Source organism: Otolemur garnettii, unplaced genomic scaffold (genome assembly GCF_000181295.1).
Source record: "Otolemur garnettii isolate 467f Iridium unplaced genomic scaffold, OtoGar3 scaffold00068, whole genome shotgun sequence".
NCBI classification, from domain to species: Eukaryota; Metazoa; Chordata; class Mammalia; order Primates; family Galagidae; genus Otolemur; species Otolemur garnettii.
Window position 1 is genome coordinate 2,556,258 of NW_003852463.1, and position 22,099 is coordinate 2,578,356.

Genomic DNA, 22,099 nt, shown 5'->3' on the forward strand with positions numbered 1-22,099 from the left:
TCTTCTTTAAAATGTCTGATGAGAGTACATACAATTAGGCCACGTTGCTTACATTTGGAAGGCAAAGTCTACATTGTAGCTATGTCTTTTACACAAGGAGTGTCCCATATATTGTATCCACTGGGAAGGAACCAACCAGCAGCCCCTCCCTTCACTCTCCTTGGATTCAATTAAGTTTTTCTTTCATGCCAACATATTATTAATATACAACATGAGTATTGAGTATATCTGATGCCTATCGTTCCATTCTTGGGACACTTAACTCAGAAGAACATTCTCCAAATCTATCCAAGTTTCAACAAAGGATGCAAAACCCGTCTTTTTATACACCCGAATAGCATTCCATGATATACATATACCACCATTCATTCATCTATTCATGTGTCAAAGGGCATTTGTTTCTGCATCTTCGCAATTGTAAATAGGGTACTATAAGCTTCACTTCCACTTTGATACTGTCTTTGGCTCTCTTCCTTCTCATATACAATCCATTTCTCCACACAGCAGCCAGAATAAACATTACAAATATAAATCAAACCACAATTAGAATAAAATCCAAATACTTTAATATGGTTTACAAGACCTTGTGTGATATAGAACCTACCTATTTTTAACCATATTGATCCCTTGCTCTTCTCTACTCTGTTAATTAAAATTTATGAGAGGCCATTATATTAAACTGAGTTCCTGCACTAGGCCCCAGTAAACGAACCAAAAATGGAGTCACTCAAGCTAAGTGCCACATAGTCAAATCAAGTATGAAAGAAACAACAACATGAAACCCAAACTTTGGTTATATATCCTCTAATGGAACATATATTGGAATCACACTGTATATAGTTCCATTATTTTTCTTTACTCATCTAGAGATAATGTATATTTTAAATGGAATTCAGGGTTTAAAGTCAGCATATAAGATAAAACCCTTGAAGCACAGGGTCAAAATCACCCCTGAGGGTACCTTAGGAAGGCACACGTTGAAAGTGATGAGCCTGTCTGCTCAATAAAGTCACTCATCTACTTTTTCCTGCAGCCTTGCAAAATATAATTGTACTTAAATCTGAGCACCTGATGAAGTACCCCGCATGTGCTAAGATACCACTTTCTACCAAAAGGACATTTCTTAAAACTCTAGAATCATACTCAGGCAAACAAAATAAGATGCTCACACTATAAAAGGCAAATGAAGACTATTATAAAGAACTCTGCCTTTTGGAGACTGATTCACAGTTGTCTGTTTTGTGATCTGAATTCGCTAATGATTCCAGTAACTCCTGGGAAGTTGCTAATGATTACAGTAATTCTTGGGGTTAATATCTTGTTTTGCAGAATTTCCTAACGATTCCAGTAACTCCTGGGCAAAGAACTGTATAGGGTGTCTATAAAGTTCATGTGCAATTTTAAATTGTTTGGATTTAATCACTGTTGACCCATAGTTTCACTAGAAGAGAAAGAAAATTGTGTTCTGTGGTTGGTTGAACTAAAATCTACCATTGCTGTCCAAAGGTTTAGCCCCCATTACAAGAAAGAAAGCACCATATAAACGAAAGGCCTATATGCCTCTGGCCAAAAAAGCTGTTTGAGAGAGAGCAGTGAAAAGACTTTGTACAGGCATACTTCTGAGAAATGGAGGCAGAATCCCATATGGCTGGGTTAGCTGTGGGTGTAAAAACCCCGTCTTAAGGCCCACATGGGAGTGGAGGTTTGCATACAACTTTCTGTATGCCCTAAAAGTGTCTTAATTATGCCCTGTTTTAAAGATTGAAGTAACTAACTGCCTTCAAATAGCAAGGTCAGAAGGACTGACTTTCAAACCATCTCTTTCCTCCATAGCCTCAGGCTTCATCAGATAAGAACAAAAGAAGTAATGGTTAACATGTTCTCCATTTAGTTATGTTAAACCTGGTTATGTTGAAAGGGTTATGCTTAAAGGTATATGTTGGGTGGATTATCAGATTACTAGGGAGGAGCTACTTACAAGGAGGGTAGTCACATGATGTTCAAATGGATTAATGAAGTCACTGATGTCCAATGCTGTGCAGAATGAAGTCACTGATGTCAGATGCACATGTGCAGAGGGATTGTAATGAATATTAATGAGGTCATTAATGTATAGCGTGCCATGTACAAAATTGACTATGTAAACCAACAGTAAATAAAGAAAGCTTATCATTTTGCCTCAGTGAGTGAATGGTCACCTTTATTTAAAACACAATTTCAATTAGCATGCTTATTCTTCACAACATAGCTTTTCCATGAGACCCCAACGGCAACAGCACCACACAGGAATTCCATATCCAAGTGGATGAAAAAATTTTAAAGAAACAGGTTCTGTCAATGATAAGCCACGGTCTGGTAGGCCACATGTTAGCAAAGAAACTGTAGCATCCATAGAAAAAACCTTTGAGGCAAGTCCAAGAAAGTCATTAAGACTGGTATCCCTAGAGCTGAGGCTTCCAAAGTCTACTGTACTGAAGATTCTGAGAATAAGACTTCACATGAAAATATACAAAATTCAAGTGCATCAAATGTTAGAAGAGGATTACCTTGCATGACAAACTTTCTGTCACCAGTTCAATGAAAAACTTAGCAATGATGCATTTTGGGGTAATTTAATGCTCTCTGATGAAGCAACATTCCACATTAGTGGCAAGGCCAACAGGCATAATTGTCATATTTGGGGAACTGAAAATCCACCAGTCTGTTGAACATGAAAGAGATTCTCCCAAAGTTGATGTGTGGTGTTTTTGGCAAAAATCGAGTCATAGGGCCCTTCTTTTTTGAAAGGGATGTTATTAATGGCAATAGCTATTTAGAAATGCTGCAAAATTAATTTATTTCTCAGCTTGAAGAATTAGGACTGATAGAGAATACAGTGTTTCAACAAGATGATGCTCCTTGTTGCTTTAATTTGCATGTTAGACAGTTCCTCCATGAGAAATTCCATAACAGAGGGCTTGGAAAAGGTGGACCATTTTCCTGGCCTCCTCATTCACCAGATTTAACTCCATTGGGTTTCTTTTTATGGAGACATGTGACAGTTAATATTTATTCAACCAAACCTCAATCTTTAGAAGACTTGAAAGCTAGGATAACTGATGTGATTGCTGGTATTACTGAACATCAGCTTGAAAATGTTTTCCAAGAACTATAGAATCATATCACCCTTTGTATTGGTAATGATAGTGGACATGCTGAAAATTAACAAGAATAAGTGTAATTTCTTAACCTTTTTATAGGTTCTATCACATATATTTACAAAGTTACAACTATTTTAAATTGCATGTAAACTTTATGGACACCCTGTATTTCACTGTTGGGCATTGACAGTACTTATTGCATCCTTTAATTAGCAAAGGATTGATAAATGGAGAGCAGAGAGGGTTTTTTCATCTTTGGCACATGACTGGAAAAACCGGGTGTATGTACCGTTTTTTTAAATTACCCTTTAAACACAAAAGTCTGCTGAAGATATTGATTCATATGGAAATTTGTTACAAATTCAGATTTTTATGTCACCCATTGCACATGACAGATACGACCTTATGCCCAATTCCAGGTGGGGCTGGATGTTGGTGTTTATGTTAAGAAAATATGGTCAGTGCCTGTGAAGTCATGACACTAAGATTGCTTAGCTTTCTGGTTTTGATTAATGTATGGATCTGTAATTTGCCTCACAAAATCTGTAATGTTTTTATGAATTAAAGATTACAGTATTTAAAATAAAAAAAGAGAGAGCTCTGAGAGAAGTATGGAGAATCTTCAAAGATCTAAAAGTAGACTTTCCATTTGACCCTGCAATCCCATTAGAGAAAAACAAAAATCATTTTACCACAAAGACATTTGCACTAGAATGTTTACTGCAGGCTCAATTCATAATTGCCAAATTGTGGAAGCAACCTATATGCCCATCAACCAGCGAATGGATCAACAAATGTGGTATGTGTATACCATGGAATATTATTTGGCCATTAAAAAAGACAGAGACTTTACATCTTTTACATTTACCTTGATTGAGGTGAAAAAAATAAATATCCAATGTACTCCACACTAATATGAAATACATAAACAATTACATGTTTTTTAAGAACAATAAAACACTAATATAGCCCAGTTCAGGTGTAAAGGGAAGGGGGAAGAGAGAGGATGGATGGCAGAAGGAGAGAGGGCATGAGGTGGGATCTCACCTAACGTGCACACTGTGAGGGTGTATAGCATGTCCCTTGGGTGAGAGGCTCTTCTACAAATGAAATTTTACCCTGGGAGTGAAAACAATGTAACCTAAATATTGTACCCTTACATTAATTTGAATAAAGTTAAAAAAAAAAAGAGTTCTGAGAATGGATTTTCCCATCTTTCATTTCATACTCCCACATGGTCACATGCTTTCAGAGTAGACTGCACAAAACACATGCACTTTTTTTAACAGACAGGGTCTTGTTCTGTTGCCTAAGATGAAGTATAATGGCTGGATCCTAGTTCTTTGGAACCTTGAACTCAGGCTCAAGCAATCTTCTTGCCTCAGAATAGCTGGGACTACATGTGTATGGACCATGCTTGGTTAATTTCTTTCTAATTTGTTTTTGGTAAAGACAGGGTCTCATTCTGTTGCCCAGGCTAGTCTTGAACTCCTAGCCTCATGCAATCCTCCTTCTTCATCTTACAAAAGTACTGAGATTACAGGTATGAGCTAAGTTACCTGGCCTACATACGCACTTTTAAAAATTCCTTCTCTTTTGTTAAATACATGTATTTGAACTTACTTAAGTTAAATGTGTGTATGAGATAATGTCCATGTGTGCTAAAATTATTTATCATTACTAAAGACATTTCATCATACTCAATTCATCTGACTTAACTTTCCTATTCTTATTCTGTTATTTTGCTAATTTGGTATACTCAACAGTAATTTGGAAGATAAATACCTAGTTTTAATATTGTTTGCTTTTCTTTGGGTATCTTTATAAGTATTTCTTTAATTATGGTAAAATGCATGTAATAGTTATCATGTTAATCATCTTTAAGTATACAGTTCAGTAGCATTAAGTATATTTACATTGTTATGCAATCATCACCACTATCTAATCCCAGAAACTATTCATCTTTCTGAACTTAAACTCAGTACTTATTAAACAATTTGTTCCCATTCCTCCTCCTCCCAGTCTCCAATAAAGACTGTTCTACTTTATGTCCATATGAATTTCACTACTCTTATAAAAGTAGACTTGTGAAATATTTGTCCTTTTCTGACTGGCTTATTTCACTTGGCCTAATATCTTCAGAGTTCATCCATGTTGTAGCATGTATCAGAATTTCATAACTCTTTAAAGCTTAATAATACACCATTATATGTAATATATTACATTTTGTTTATCCATTCACAGATCAATAGACATTTAGGTTGTTTCCATCTTTTGGCTATTGTGAACAATGCTATTATAAACATGGTATAATCATAGCTTTTCAAAATCTCATTTTCACTTCTTTTGAGTATATCTTTAGAAGTGGAATTGCTGGCTCAGCGCCTATAGCTCAACCGGCTAAGGCGCCAGCCACGTACACCTAAGGTGGCGGGTTCGAATCCCCAGCCCGGACCCGCCAAACAACAATGACGGCTGCAACCAAAAAATAGCCGGGCGTTGTGGCGGGCGCCTGTGGTCCCAGCTACTTGGGAGGCGGAGGCAGGAGACTCGCTTGAGCCCAGGAGTTGGAGGTTGCTGTGAGCTGTAATGCCACGGTACTCTGCCCAGGGGGACAGCTTGAGGCTCTGTCTCAAAAAAAAAAAAAAAAAAAAAAAGAAGTGGAATTGCTGGTTCATGTTATAATTCTGTTTAATTTTTAAAGAAAAAGCCCTGCCATTTCATAATGGCTACAACATTTTACATTCCACCAGAAATAGACAAGAGTTTTGATTTCTCTATATCCTCATCAACACTGGATATTTTGTTTTATTTTGTTTTTAAATACAAGTGTGAATGGGTGTGAAGAGATATCTTGTTATAGTTTTGGTTTGCATTTATTTCCTTCATGATTGTTGATGTAGAACATCTTTTCATGTTGCCTATCTTCCTTGGAGAAATATCTACTTAGATTCTGTGTTCATTTATAAATCAGATTTTTTTGTTGTTGCATATTGAGTTATTTATATATTCTAGGTATTAATCCCTTATCAGATATGTAATTTACAAATATCTTCTCCCATTCTGTGAGTTATCTTTTCATTCTGTTGATATTTAAGGTACAAAAGTTTTAAATTTGGATGAAGTCTAATTTGTATATGTATTCTTTTTGTTGCTTATGCTTTTGTTATCACATTAGTCTTATAAAAACTTCTTTACCCTACATTTCTCTGATCAAGTCAGGAGAGTCTGTTAGTCTGACATGTTTTCCTTTGTAAATTATTTGATGCCTTCTTTTCATAGCTCATAGGATTTTCTCCTTCAAGCTGACTTTGGCCAGTCTGACTATAGGTACCTTGGTAATATCCTTTTTGCAACAAAATTTCCAGAAGTTTGTTGACCCCCTTGTATTTGGATGTGTAAATCTCTAGCAAGACCAGGGAAGTCGTCTTCTACTACTGTCTGAAATAGGTTTTCCATGCTTTTTGCTTTTTCTTCTCCTTCAGGGATACCTAGGATTCTTATGTTTGGACTTCTTACATAATCCCTGTTTCTCTGACACATTATTCACTTCTTTTGACACTTTTTTATTTTTGACTACTTGGGTAAATTAAAAATCCTTGTTGTCAGGCTGTGAAGTTCTTTCTTCTGCTTGGTTTTCTGGTTTGTGTTGGTTTTCTACTCTCTCAAGGATCCCATTGAGCTCACTTGCAATCATACTTTGAATCTCATATCTGACATTTCAAAATTTCGTTTTGGTTGGAGTCCATTGCTGGAGAGCTACTGTGATTCTTTAGAGGTATCAAAACAGCTTATTTTTTCATATTCACAGAGTTCTTCTACTGGTTCCTTCTTATCTAGAACCTCTTCCTTCAACTGAAAACAGTTTTCTGGCTCTTCCGTTTGCCTATGCTGGGATCACTGATGCTCAGCATATAGAGGGAGAGAGATACTGTCTTTCACTAAGTACCCACTAGGGGGATGCTGGCAATTTGGGTCAGTTGGGCCTCAGACTCCTAGAAAAGAGTGTTCACATGCCAGCAGAGGGGGTCTGGATTAGACAATCTCCAGTTGCCAGGCCTCTGGATGATGTGCTTGAGTCCTGAGGTGACCAGACCAAGATTGGGCTGGCAAACTTGCCCTCAAGCCTGAGTTCAGGTGCTGTCGGCGACAGGGAGTGGTGGGATGACCTTTTGGTCCAGAAGAATGCTCACATAGGTAAAGAATAGATGTACAGTGAGCCTGTATAGGAGGGGATAGATCCTTCAGGACAAGATCAACAAAGGAAGGCAGCTTGTGGGGCGCACAAACTGTTCACACCTCCTTCTCTCAGCAGTGGCAACAGTTTCTGTCCTTCAGGGGTTAGAAAAGTGCCAGATTCCCAGCTCCCACCCTGGTCCCGATGCAACAGAGGTGACGGAGGCAGCTCAGCCTGTTGTGTGCAGGGCTACTAGAATGGCTGTCCCTGAAATGCTCCAGTAGGGGAGTTGTGGTTGTGCTGAAACTTTGCCTCCAGGGAGGGTAGGCTCCTACCAGAAGAGAGAGGTGACTATGGGGAAAACACTGCTAGCTGCCCTGCCTAAGGGGAGACAGTAGTTTTTAACCCTGGGACACATGAAGTGCTTACTGTGGCTTTTTAAAGGGAAAAGAGTGAGCCTCAAACTCCGTGGGAAGCCTGGGTGTGATAGGTGCTCTGTAAGAGGCAGAACAGTTGCTCCTAAGTGCTCTGGGTTAATCATGCCCCGTGGAACCCTCACTGGTCCCAAGTAGAAACAGCAGTAAGGAAGGGGGAAGAGGAGGAGATTCTAGTTGGCAGGGAGCTGGCATCCTCGTCCCCTTTGTCCTAAGGGGCCCTCTGGCATGCTAAACTCTCCTCTTAGCTGGAAGAAGTTTGCCCTGAATGTCCATGCTCCAGGAGACTCACACTTCCCTAGGACCCACTGGTTCCTGTTTCACTGTGGGTGGGTGCTAGGGAACACTGATTGTGGATCCAGTGATGAAAAGACCCAGGGTCTGAGATTCCCCAGTTGGAACAGTTGCAAAAACACTGCCTATGAAGGGAGGGAAATAAGCCACATCTCCTGGATAACCTGGGCATGGTGAGGAGAGTACTACTGGGATGTACCACTTTTGCAAGTGTAGAAATGGCCATCCTGCAGCACATCCACATCAAAGCTTGGGAGCAGAGGCAATTATGTATGAGGCATTGTATGGCTGGAGGAGAGAAGATCCTCATCTCCACATCCCTTCCCAGGCTCCAGTGCGACTTCTGCTTTGGGGTGAGAACATGTCCTACCCTACAGACTCCACTCTGCACCTGTCTCTCCAGTGTCTCCAAATCACAAGCCAGGGGCTCTCAGGTATATATGAGTGTGCATTCTGTCATCCTCTGTCCTAAAAGGCCTTCACGGTACTTCCCAGTCCTCTTGGGGCAGCCATCCCAAGGGTCACAACTCTGGGAATACTGCTGAGTTCTGTCAGCTGTCACAGTACAAGCGGATGCTGGGAAATATTCATATGGGATCTAGTGACAAGTAAACTGAGGAGCTGTGACTTTCCAGGCAGGACAGAGGCACCCAGCATGTGCACAAGCAATACAGTGCCCACCATCTCAGCTTGACTATTTTGGGGCCCACGAGTGAGTGCTGTAATCTCACTTTATTGATGACACTAGTGCCTGTATTCATGAGGGTACAAGAGTTCTCTGACAGATCAGGAGCTGGTAAACTGCCACAAGTGTGAGGGGAGGAGCAGTAAACACTTTACCTACCCTTTCTACTGGACTCTGAATCCTTCAGGGGTTGTATTCTGTCAAAATCTTATTCTTATTTTGTAACTTTTCCCCATGGGATCTCCAATAAGGGTAAATTCTGGCACCTTTCCCTCAGTGTGAAGTGTGGATTGGGAGGTGGCAAGACCCCTGCAGCCTGAAAGGTACATTCAAGGAACAGCCCCATGTGCTTCTCCTCCCTTCCTAAAACAATAGTCCTTTCTCCTTGTTCCCTCTGCCAGAAGTCACATAGCTTCTGTATATTTTCTTATCTTTTGCCTAAAAGCACATAGCCTTCTTCTCTAAAGTTAATTTTTACCCCATGTACTATTACTTCCCCTCAACCTTGCCAAGATAAAAATACTCGCACTCTCTTTCTTTGCTGATTCGCAACATTGTTAATATAAGTAGCCTTGTTTAGGCACTATATAAATAAAGCTGTTCACAGGGTTAGGTGCTGGCTGCAGTCATCAGCTGCACCAGATCTCCCCATCCCATCTCTTTACCTTTTATGCAATTTATGTCTTTTGTGTGATTCATTTTCTCAATTCCCTGCCATTCTTCCTCTGGTTCATTTACTCTTCATGCTGGTTTGTGAAACCTCAGTATTCAACCTGGGCTATGCTTCCCACCTTCAACTTTTATCTTCTTTTTGGGACAATCTGGTGACTGATGTCACTAGCCATTCAGCTTCTTACTCTCAGATACATAATTCTTGGTTGATAGTTTATTTTCTTTTCCCAACATTTTGAATATGCCATTTCTTTTCTCTTTCTTTGCTTATAGTCTCTTAATTCCTATTTTTCCCATGAATGTAACATAATGCCTTTTTCCCATATAATAGGAAAAAAAATTTAATTAAATTTTTTTTGTTGTTGAAAACTGGGCATTTAAATAATGTGACAACTCTGGAAATCAGATTTTACTCCCATCCCAGGGTTTGATAATTGTCCATTATAAAGGAATTCTTTTAAGAATGTTACTGGGCCTAATAAGTAAATATCTAACATCTCTTTCTTTCAGAGGTTGTTTCCTTTGCCATGTTTTTGTTGTTGTTTGTTTGTTTAAGGATCTTATGAATTCTGGTGTTTACTCATTCTCAAATGAGGAACAATCTCTTTGGCCCAAATATTTGCTAACAATGGAGTATGATTTGCTCTTGGCCCCAAACTTGAACGAGATCCTCTCCTATCTGCGGATGTACAATATACTGACATACAATATGTTGATAAACAAAAGAATTAGAACAATCCTTAGGCTTTCACTTAGTCTGCTGGTTGGAGAAAGTACTGTTTTCTATTTCTAATTTCCTCACAGTCAGCACAGATGGAGAACAGAAAAACTATAACTTGAAGTGTGTACAGCTAATAGATCTTTTTGTCTTACTGATACATTCAGTACTTTATCAACAAGGCCAATACTTCTCCAGATAAATGCACTACCTGAGTAATTTTCTCATTAGCCACCACTATGCGATCTTTCTCTAAGATAATGTTTCCAACTAGATGTCAGAGATAGGGATACAATGGATGGTGGGACACTGGAGACCTCAAAAAGTACTGAGACATCTGTCCATATTTCTGCCTACACATTTCAGTCTTCTGAACTACAAGTAAGTGTGATCAAAAGCTATCCTACCTAAAATCTAGCTTGCTTTCTTGCTGTAGCCATTAAGTTAGTTCTTAAAATTATAGCCTAGTAGGGAATGGAAATTTTATTTCTGGTTATAGATTTAACAACTAATCCAAACATTAGGTAAGCATTTTTGTGGTTCTTTTTTTTTAATCAGGGCTATCATAGTCAGAAATTAGAAGTTATATCAGATGCTTTAACACTACTACCATTAGAAATTAGTTTTCATATAAAAATAACCAAAAAATCAGCTTAATACCAGGGATAACTTCTCTACTCTTTGAAATTTCTACACATATGAAGATGCTTATGAACAATTATGAAGAAAATAATTTGTCTAAAGTGAGCCAAGTCATCTCCTGTGGATCACTCAAAATACTATCCCCTCAATCAAAACCCCACACCATACCACAGGAAATACATATTTATTTAGCTTTTCCATGGGAAAAGTTTATTTCCTAACTCTGCAGATCCATTTTAGTGAACAACAAGGATGCTATAGGATATTCTAAAATTCTAGGGAGAAAACAGTGACATCTGACTACTCAAGCTCAAGGTATTTCTAAGTGTCAAAAGCATAAACTACTAGTTCAAAGAAGTTCAAAATGTTGACACCAGATTGCACTATGTTCTTTCAATGCTAATAAGTCTTTGTAAAGGTAGATTTTTGGCAATTGCTATAATAAAAAGCAGGGATAGAGTGGCTGTGTCCAATCTCAGCTCAAGGTCTATACAGTGCCTAATAGTTGCACAAATCTTTTTAGTAAATAACTGTGGTTACTTATGAACAAAATAAAATAATGTTTGCAAAAACCAAAACCAAGGCTCGGCGCCTATAGCTCAGCCGGCTAAGGCGCCAGCCACGTACACCTAAGGTGGCGGGTTCGAATCCCCAGCCCGGACCCGCCAAACAACAATGACGGCTGCAACCAAAAAACAGCCAGGCGTTGTGGCGGGCGCCTGTGGTCCCAGCTACTTGGGAGGCGGAGGCAGGAGACTCGCTTGAGCCCAGGAGTTGGAGGCTGCTGTGAGCTGCAATGCCACGGCACTCTGCCCAGGGGGACAGCTTGAGGCTCTGTCTCAAAAAAAAAAAACCAAAACCAAAAAGAAGTAACTTTTATTAAGTTGTTAGATCAAAACAATAAGTATTGATATCCTTAGTTTGCTGTTAGAAAAAATAATTATCATATTATACATAATATATAACAAACACAATACAACAAAATAATCACTGAAACACTAAGGCTACTATGAACCAAGAAAACTTGGAAACCTTTTCCACTAATGCAAAATTGTTCATATAATTTTCATCATTGAATATTTATTAAATGCTTGTATGATATGTATATGATCAAAGAACTCACCTATGTGAACCAGAAATCAAGGCATAAAATGCTCCATATTTCACTGAAAAATTTAAGAACACTGAACTTTCATTTGTCATACCAGAATTAATAAGATAACATGCAAATAATATTTCAAAAAAGGAGTTTCTGCATAATACCTGAATGTGAACTCTCCAAGGTGGTGTCTGATTTGGAATCCAGAGATGCAGGAATCTGTCCTAATTGTGGAACATAGTACATCTTTGTACTACCGGAAGGCTTATATGGCAATAACGAAGGCTGGCCTAAAAAGGTAAAAATCAGAATGATGAATAAGAAAACCTGTATTATTTACTGAGCTAATATTGAGTGACTCCTATGTGCCAGAGAGTGTTCAAGATTCCCGGAATATATAAGTGAACTAAGTAGAAATGTATCTCTGCCTTGAAAAAGAATAATTCCAGAGGAAGAAATATGCAGTAAATAATTTACATATTAAATGAGTAGATTAGCTAGTATTTCAATAAATTAGAAGTGACATGGGAAAAAACAATAAGAAATGCTAAGGAAGGTCAGAAATATAGTGGAAATTAGGGTTTAAATGCAGGGAAAATAATAGTTTAAATAGGATGCCAGAAGTAGGTTTCACTGAGAAGATGAATTTTTAGCAATCTATTCCATATACAGATGCCTCTAACTAAAAAAACATTTTCTTATATATTAAACCTAAACCTCATTGTTAACCCCTACTACTGGTCTTATTCTGCTCTCAGAGTCATAAAAAATAAGTCTTAATTCTCTTTAAATGACAGAGCTTCAAAAACAACATTTCCATTGCAAGAGCATAAATTCTCAATATTAACTAAATATATAATAGTAAAAAGCACAACGTCCTACCACTCAAAGATAACTATTATTAACATTTTAATGTATATCCTACCCAGCTTTTCCCTGTTTCTTATTTGTCTACAAAGTTACATGAATATAGTATATATAATTCTAAACCAAGCTTTTCTATTTTAAATTTATAATAAAAATATTTGTTTTCTTATTCTTCACATTTTTATCATAAAGTTGTAAATTTAGGATGATTTAAATTAAGTTGTAAAGAATTCTGTTAATAAAGATTCTCCTGCCACCACCCATCTTGGGTAAATTTTCTAATTACAGAGTGAGAATTTATACCATTTATGAAGTTAAAAAAACTGTATTTTTTCCTAATAGGTGTGTGCCAATTTACTCTTCCTCCAACACATGCATAGTTAGTAAGAATTCTTACTAATAGGGGCAAATAGAATCTTGTTTAAATTTGTCCTTAAATGACTATTGCAGAGGTTGAACTTTTCCCTATATACTTGTTTTTCTTTCAATGTATGGTAGAAACTGTCTAATGTCCCCTCGTACCCATCCTTGCTCTTTCTTACACATACTGTATTTTCCAATCTCTCTTACAGCCACGTAAGGACATATGAATAAGTTTGGCCTCTAGGACAAACATGAGAATGCCCCACCTCCTAGTACTACACACCATGATGACTACAACAGTTACTCAGGATCCAGAGGTTGAAGTCACACTGTAGGACGCCGGAGAACCAGACATAGAGTACGCTACCTGGTCTAGCCTATCCACCTACAGTTTAGAGTTTCTGTGATAAAATAGTTTATTCTGTATCCTAAGAAACACTTGGTGAGCAATCAGTCAGTTAATTTTAAATCCACTGGAGCTGCCACTTATTGCCTAGGTAATCATGACTTTTGGTGGGGGGGGGCCTATTTCCTACAAATGGGCTTGATAATACCTACCTCTTAGGGTTACTGTGACAATTTGATGAATTAAAAAATATAAAGTGCACCAAAGAGTAATTCTAATAGGTTTAGAAAGAAGTACTTAGTTCTTCCAAAGCCCTTCTCCCTGAATAAGTGTAACAAATTTATCTTAATAACATATTAGGTAATCCCTATTTTTCTCCATCGTGAAAAACAAGAATTACTCTGTTCTCCCCCTTACAATGTTGTTTTCTTCATTGTTCTTCCTGATGAACTTTTTTTTTTTTTTTTTTTTTTGAGACAGAGCCTCAAGCTGTCCCCCTGGGTAGAGTGCCGTGGCATTACAGCTCACAGCAACCTCCAACTCCTGGGCTCAAGCGAGTCTCCTGCCTCCACCTCCCAAGTAGCTGGGACCACAGGCGCCCGCCACAACGCCCAGCCATTTTTTGGTTGCAGCCATCATTGTTGTTTGGTGGGCCCAGGGTGGGGATTCGAACCCACCACCTTAGGTGTATGTGGCTGGCGCCTTAGCCACTTGAGCCACAGGCGCCGAGCCCTTCCTGATGAACTTTAAGATCAATTTAGTAAGTTCAAAATAACAATTCCATTAAAATTATGGGCAAAATTATGTTATAGTATATGTTTATTTGGGAATAAATGACACCTTTACAATATTTAGCCTTCATATCCAGAAATATGCCCTTCTCTTAATTTAGTCAACTATTCTTTTCTATCTCTACACACAGGATGAGTGCTTTTTGTATATAGGGCATTTAAAATTATTGTTTAGGTTATTTCTGAATATTTTATGTGGTTGTATTGCTCATATGAATAGTATTTTGCAGATAACTACCATTTCTCCTGGCTAAATGCCTCCAGGTCTTTCAATTTATCCTCATCTTTGTAGACCATAGTTTTGTCTAATATTGTCATAACTTGTAGATAGATTACTAGTCCATGTTTAGTTTATAAAAATCAAATCTTCTAGATAGATTCTGATAGTCCTGGAGTAGAATGAGGTCTCTTTTATTGTGGACACAATAATAATCTTTATTTAGAACTTTGTCAACATCCTAGAAAGCTCCATCATTCTAATTACTTATTTTGGCAATGAATTCCATAGTTAGATCCCTGCTTCCAACAAGGAACTCACTTCACAGTGAAGGGAATAAGACAAAGGCTGATGCCTAAAGCTATTTACTGTTTTTATCACATGCCTTATCAACAACAATCATGCCAAATCTAAAAAAAAAAAGTGAGTGAGGTATTTACTGATAACTATTATGGAACAAGCTGGATGACACCACTTTCTGGGGTTAGAATGCTATGTAACAAGGACAAGATATGTTCTGAAACAGATATAATACTTGCCTATACCAAGTATCAGAAAGAATACATGCATTCAGGAACAAAAGCAGAAGCAGTATTTAGACCTGTTTGCTTTCAATCTCTGTGACTGTAAGTTTTACTATTTAGAAGATCTTAGAAATAAGAAAGGAATACTTCTACCAGGGACAGGAGCCATTTTACATTTTTTATATCACTAAAGCAAAACATGAAGTAGCATACAGAGTGTGGACTAAATCTGTAATGACCTGACCTATCCTTAAAAAAAGAAAGTCATCAGGAATACAATGTAACACCAAGGAGACTTATGATAGAAATTATCAAAAAATTACCTACATTCTGGCTCGGTGCCTGTGGCTCAAGTGGCTAAGGCGCCAGCCACATACACCTAAGGTGGTGGGTTCGAATCCAGCCCAGGCCCACCAAGCAACAATGACGGCTGCAACCAAAAAATGGCCAGGCATTGTGGCGAGCGCCTGTGGTCCCAGCTACTTGGGAGGCGGAAGCAGGAGACTCGCTTGAGCCCAGGCGTTGGAGGTTGCTGTGAGCTGCAATGCCACAGCACTCTACCCAGGGGGACAGCTTGAGGCTCTGCCTCAAAAACAAAACAAAACAAAACAAAACAAAAAAATTACCTACATTCTATATACATAGGGTTAATAAAGTCTCAGACAACTTAAGAATATTTGCACCACTCTATCATGTAAAAATACAAAGGGGGGGTAAGCTATAGATCATATGTGTTGTACACAACATTACTCTAATTCAAAATGCCAATAATTTATCTGCCCACCTAAAAGCAAACCTCAATTATTTTTAAGCCGTTATGAACTAGTTGGATTCTTATTACAAATATGAGACAAAAATAAGTCATAAGCAACATGAGTTCTACTTTTAACACCATTAGAAATTAAGATAAAATATAAAAAATCATATTCTCTTGATAGCTATATAAATAAATGATACAATCATGTGGATCCTAATTCCTAAATTAAGTTTTCTGACTAGAAAGGCACAATCACTAATTTCTAAGATAATTATACTTAAGACTCAGTATAGTGACCTAAAATGCAATCACATTCTCTTACCATCTGTGCCACTAGAAAAAGTAGTCTGTTGGACCAAAGATGGTGGGGTAAGCTTGACAGAAGCTTTGTTTCGCTTCTGGGACCTGGGCTCTGGAATTTCATGTCCACCATCTTCAGCATTAATAAAAATCTCAGACGAAAACATGGTCTTCTCTGGGCCTTCTGTTGTTATCTGAGTGACTGCATCAGATGATAATTTTTCAGGGAAGGCAGAAAATGAGGTCTTAATCTTCTTTGATTTCTCTGATGATCTGAACAAAAAAGAACAAACACAACAAGTCATATCCTTGACTTATCAAAACCTGAAATTTCTTTCCAAAACTGGTTTCAAGGAGTAATTAAGTAGCTGTAGGAATATTTTATAGACATATCAATCTCAAATGTTGTCACGGTATTTGAACCCTTCATTTATTATAATGTGATCATGTATGTGTTTTTTAATTTTAAGATCTACTTTTGATTTTAATTTAGAATGCTACTTAGCTGAGAAACAGTAATTTTCAGTTGAACTGAAAATATATTCCCTTTTTTTGAAATTCTTGGATCTCCACCATAAATTAGGGAACTCTGCTAAATGCATAAATTGTACAGAGTCTTCTCTCAATGAGTTTATATATCAATGGGGGAACCAGAAGTTTTCCAGGTTGTAGTTACACATCAAAATTATAGAGGATTCATATTAAAGAGACTGGAACAAATAAATGATTGAATATATAAGTAACTGGGAGAAGAGACAAATTTTGCTTATGAAGAATTCCAAATAACAGATGTAGACACATCCCACCAAAAGAGGTAAAACTTTATCTTCCCCTCTCCCTTTGAGTATGGGCTAGACTGAGTGACTATATTTTAAAAAACAGAGTATAAAAAGAAAGGAACAGCAACTTCACAGTGGAGACACCTGACTGACCAACACTGCCTTATACAACATTGTCAGTAATGACTTATGGGTATCTCATATTCTCTGCTATATGAGAGAAGCATTTCATCTCTATGGTATTTGTTTCCAAAACACAAAACTCCAGTTGAATCCAAACCGAGGGACTTTCTACAACATACCTTATCAGTACTCATTAAAACCACCAAATTTATGAAAAACAAGGAAGGAATGAAAAACTATCACAAACCACAAGAGGCTAAGAAGACATGACAACTATCTCAGTCTATCTGAGATGCTATAATGAAATACCATAGATTGAGTGGCTAATAAATAACAAAGTTTATCTCTCACAGTTCTGGAATCTGGGAAGTCTAAGACCAAGGCAATGGCAGATTTAGTGTCTGGTGAGGACAGATGATGCCTTCTTACTGTGGTCCTCACGTAACAGAAGGGACTAGCTGCTCTCTGGTATCTCTTTTACAAGGCCACTAATCTTAGAGCCCTCGTGACCTATCATCACCTTCCAAAGGCACTACCTTCAAATACTATTACATTGAAAATTAAATTCAACATATGAATTTTGGAGGGACACAATTACTCAAACCATAGCACTCAGCTCCTGACCCCTCAAAATTCATGTCCTTTTCACATACAAAATACATTCATCCCATCGAAATAGCCCAGCATCAACTTTAAAGTTGAAGTCCAAAGTCTCATCTAAATATCTAAATCAGATAAGGGTACAGTCAAGGTATGATTCAACCTGAGGCAAATTTCTCTCCAGCAGTGAGCCTATGACATTAAACAAGTCCTTCCAAAAATACAATGGAGGGACAGACAGACAACAGACATTTCCATTCTAAAAGAGAGAAATAGGAAGGAAGAAAGGGATAATGGGTCTTGAGAAGTCTAAAATCTTAAAAGTCAAGAATAATCTTCCCTGACTCAGGCTCTGTTATCTAGGCCCACTAAGGTGGGGGTTCTATCTTCTGGACACGCTGGGGTGGTGGCCACCATGTCTTTGGGTAGCCCTGCTCCTACTGAAGATCTCTGTGCTTGAGTCATACACCTGTAGTTATCCTGGGCTGACTAACACCCAGGTGGCTCTAATGGTCTGGTGTCTTAGGGTAGCTCTGTTCCTACGGTTCTGCTAGCCATTGCTCTTGAAGGATGATTCTTTTGCATGGCCTTGCCTGGGCTCTGCAGCTGTCTGGGGCATCTAGGCCCGCTCATAGTTTTGCTGGGTGCAGCATACATAACACGGGGGGGTTGCTGTGAGCTGTAATGCCACAGCACTCTACCCAGGGCAACAGAGTGAGACTGTCTCAAAAAAAAAAGGGGGGGGACGGGGGGGGGGGGGGCACCAGAGCTACACATAGGGTAGCCAAGGAGTGTGGTGACAGAGTGCAAGGAGCACAGCATAGAAGCAGCATTAGGCAGAGGTGCCCCATCTCCCCATCTTGGAAATCATTCTGTCCCCCAGGTCCTTGCATTCTGGTCCTATGATAGACATGACAGCCCCATGAACTCCAAGCCTGGCTGATCCATACTAATCTCCTCATAGATGGTCACTTAGCCACATAATTGTTCTCTCCTAAACATATGTTCTCATTTTTTAAGACATGGACAGGCTGAGAATTTTCCAAGCCTTTACATTCCACTTCCTTTTTTGAATGAAATTCCATCTTCAAACAATTTCTCTCTTCCCATATTTTACTATCAGCATTTAAGAGACGCCAAGTCAAACCTTCAATACTTTGCTTGGAAATTTATTCAGTCAAATAAACTATTTCATCACTTTCAAGTTCTACCTTCTACAGAATACAAAGACATGAACACAATTCAGCCAAGTTAGTTAACACTTTATTACAAGGAATGCCTTTCCTCCACTTCCAATAACATGTTCTTCCTTTCTGAGTCCTCACCAAATTGGCCTTTCCCATCCATACTTCTACCAACATTATATTTATAATCACTCGTGTAATCTCTAGGAAGATTCTCTATTGTTTTCCTCTTCTCCTGAGCCCTCACCGGACTCATCTTTAACAGTTTGTTCATAGCAATATAGGCTTTTTCTAGCATGCACCTCAAAATTCTTCTAGCCTCTAACCATTTCCAAGTTCTAAAGACACTTTGACTTTTTTAGTTATTTGTTATAACACCACACCCGCTACTTGGTACCAATTTTTGTATTAGTCCTAAGGGCTGCTATAACAAAATGCCATAGACTTGGTGGCTGATAAACCACAGAAATTTACTTCTCATAGTTGCCCAGGTGTCTTTTTCCTTTTTAGCTTCACATTGGAAGAATACTAGCTGTCTTGGGCCACACATTAAATATACAAACACTAATGAAAGTTGATGAGCAAAAGAAAAGGTCCATGCATACTTTTTGTAATGTCTGACACCACAGATCAACAAAACAGTCCTCAAAAAATCTACATTCAGCCTACATGCTAGACATCCCTAGTAGAGATTTAAGATTTAAGATTCAGTTTAAGATTAAGACTCTGGTAGATCTGGGGTCTGTTGAAACCCTACCTTCTAGCCTGTAAATAGCACCTTCTTGAAATGTCCTCAACGTGGAAGGGACAAGCACTCTCTGGGTCTAATCATAAGGGTCCTAGTCTCATTCAAGAGGGCTATGCACTTATGACCTAACCACCTCCCAATGGCTGCATCTCCAAATACCATCACATTAGAGATTAGGTTCAACATACATTCAACTAAATGTAATTTAGTTAATTCTTCTACCAAAAGATGTATGGTCTCAAGACTGCAAACCCCTGTTGATCTTTTCTCCCTCTATCCTGTGCCACTGACCCTAACACAAAGTAGTCACAGAAGTACACAGAAGAGAAGGGTAAAAATAAAGCCCCTGCTTTCTGTCCTAAGGACCAGGAAAGGGGCACTCTAGGGAAAAATCTTAGAGAGAAACTCAATTTCTTAACCTTGTTTATACCCTAAGATCTGCTCTGGAAGTGACCCAGAAGCATTCTGACATTTTGAGAACTGTACTACAGGACAGATCATCATCCAAGTCTCAGACTGGCCACTGGGTATATACACATAGAACAGATCTAAATAACACAGAAAAGCTTTGAAAACTAGGCCGACATGAGAACCAAGTTCCACAGAAGTCTGGCTGGAATTTTGAACCTGAACCCACTGGGTCAATTATTGCTAAAACAAAAAGATTTGTCATTTGTTTTGACAAGAACTTTTAAAAGACTTGTCATTTCATATATATGTGTATATATTGCTATGCAATACACGTATAATCCACAATTATTCAGAATATGAAGAACCAGAAAAATCTAAAATCACAATAGAAAAGACAACCAAAAGACACTAATGCTAGAATGAATTCTCTAACAAAAACCCTATAAATTCACTCTAATGCTCCCTTGAAACAAATGGAAAGGCATAATTTCAGCAAAGAAATATGTAAATGTAAAGAAGTAACTTGAAATTTTGTAACTAAAAAATAATATAACTGAAATAAAATCCTCACCACAGGAGTTCAACAGAAGAATGGAAATGACAGAGCAAAGGCTTCATTAACTCTAAGACAGATTAATAGGAATATTTCAATCTGCAACAGAGGAAAAAATCAACAGTCCTCAGAAACAAGGAAAGGAGTGAGGATGTGGTGCAGAAAAGATATTTGAAGAAATAACTTCAAATACAATGCAAACTCACCACACGCAATGAAAAATATACAGGTACATCCCCTTTTATTGTGCCTAGCTTTACTAAGTTTCACAAATAACTTCTTTTTACAAATTATAAAGATTTGTGGCAACTCTGCAGATAAATCTATTTATTAGCACCAGTTTTTCCAAAAAAAATAAGCTTATGCTTATTTCACACTTGTGTCACATTTTGGTAATTCTTACAATGTTTCAAACTTTCTCATCATCATTATATCTGTTAAGGTGATCTGTAATCAGTTATCTTGATGTTACTATTGTAACTGCTTCCAGACATCATGCACTGCACCCTTATAAGACAATGAAATTAAGTAAATGTGTGTGTTCTGACCAGCTGTACCCCTTCTATCTTCCTCTCTTCAGGCCCCTCTATTTATTCCCTGAAACACAGCAATACTAATATTAAACAAATTAATAACCCCACAATGGTCTCTAAATGTTCCAGTGAACAGAACATCTCACTTAAAATAAAAATCAAATTTTAGAAGAAATTTGTAGGAAAAACTCTTATAGACATTTGCAAAGAATGACCCGCACCCCAAAAGCAATCACAACAACAAAAACAAATAAATGGAATTGATTAAATTTAAAAGCTTCTGCACAGCAAACAGTAAGCAGACAACCGATAGCATGGAAGAAAATATTCTCCAATTATACATCTGATAAAGGACCAATATCCAAAATCCATAAGGAACTCAAATCAGTAAGAAAAGAACAACCCTATTTAAAAAGTGGGCAAAATATATGAACAGAAGCTTTTCAAAAGATAGAAAAATGACCAAAAAACATGAAGAAATGTTCAACATTAACAATCATCAGGGAAATGCATGTTAAAATCACAATGAGATATCACCTTACCTCTGTCAAAATAACTATTAAAAAGTCAAAAACCAGTAGATGATGGCTATCCATGGATGCAGAGAGAAAGAACACTACACACTGCTGATAGAACTGTAAAGTAGTATGACCTCTGTGTCAAACAGAAATAAATACAGACTTACCATTCAACCATACATACCCACTACTGGGTATGTATCCAAAGGAAAAGAAGTCATTTTATCAAAAAGACACCTACACTCAAATGTTTATTGTACGTAATTCACAACTGCAAAGATGCAGAATTGACCTAAATGCGCATCAATTCAGGAGATTAACCAAATGTGGTGTATGTATACACCATAGAGGACTACTCAGCCATAAATATAAATAGATTAATGTCTTTTGCAGCAATTTAGACAGAACTAGAGACCATTATCCTAAGTGAAGTATCTCAAAAGTAGAAAAGCAAACACCACATGTACTCTCCAACAATTTAAAATTAATTGATGGGCATATGTGGGCACAGAGAGAAGTAAAAGTCACTGCAAGGTAAACAGAGGGGAAAAAGGAAGGTATAAAAACCTACCCAAAACACACAAAGAACATTACTTAGACAATAGGCACACTAATAGCCCCGAC

The 22,099-nt window shown here is 37.8% G+C and overlaps 1 protein-coding gene across 1 annotated transcript in view; it reads right to left on the reverse strand.

The window, feature by feature from the left end:
* ALMS1 (ALMS1, centrosome and basal body associated protein) overlaps positions 1-22,099 on the reverse strand; it is a 204,561-nt gene that overhangs the window by 75,354 nt on the left and 107,108 nt on the right. The window contains exons 10-11 of the mRNA XM_023515281.1: positions 16,049-16,299; positions 12,026-12,151 (exon numbers count right to left, since the gene is read on the reverse strand). Coding sequence (XP_023371049.1) covers positions 12,026-12,151; positions 16,049-16,299 — 377 coding nt within the window. The remainder of the gene's footprint in view (positions 1-12,025; positions 12,152-16,048; positions 16,300-22,099) is intronic.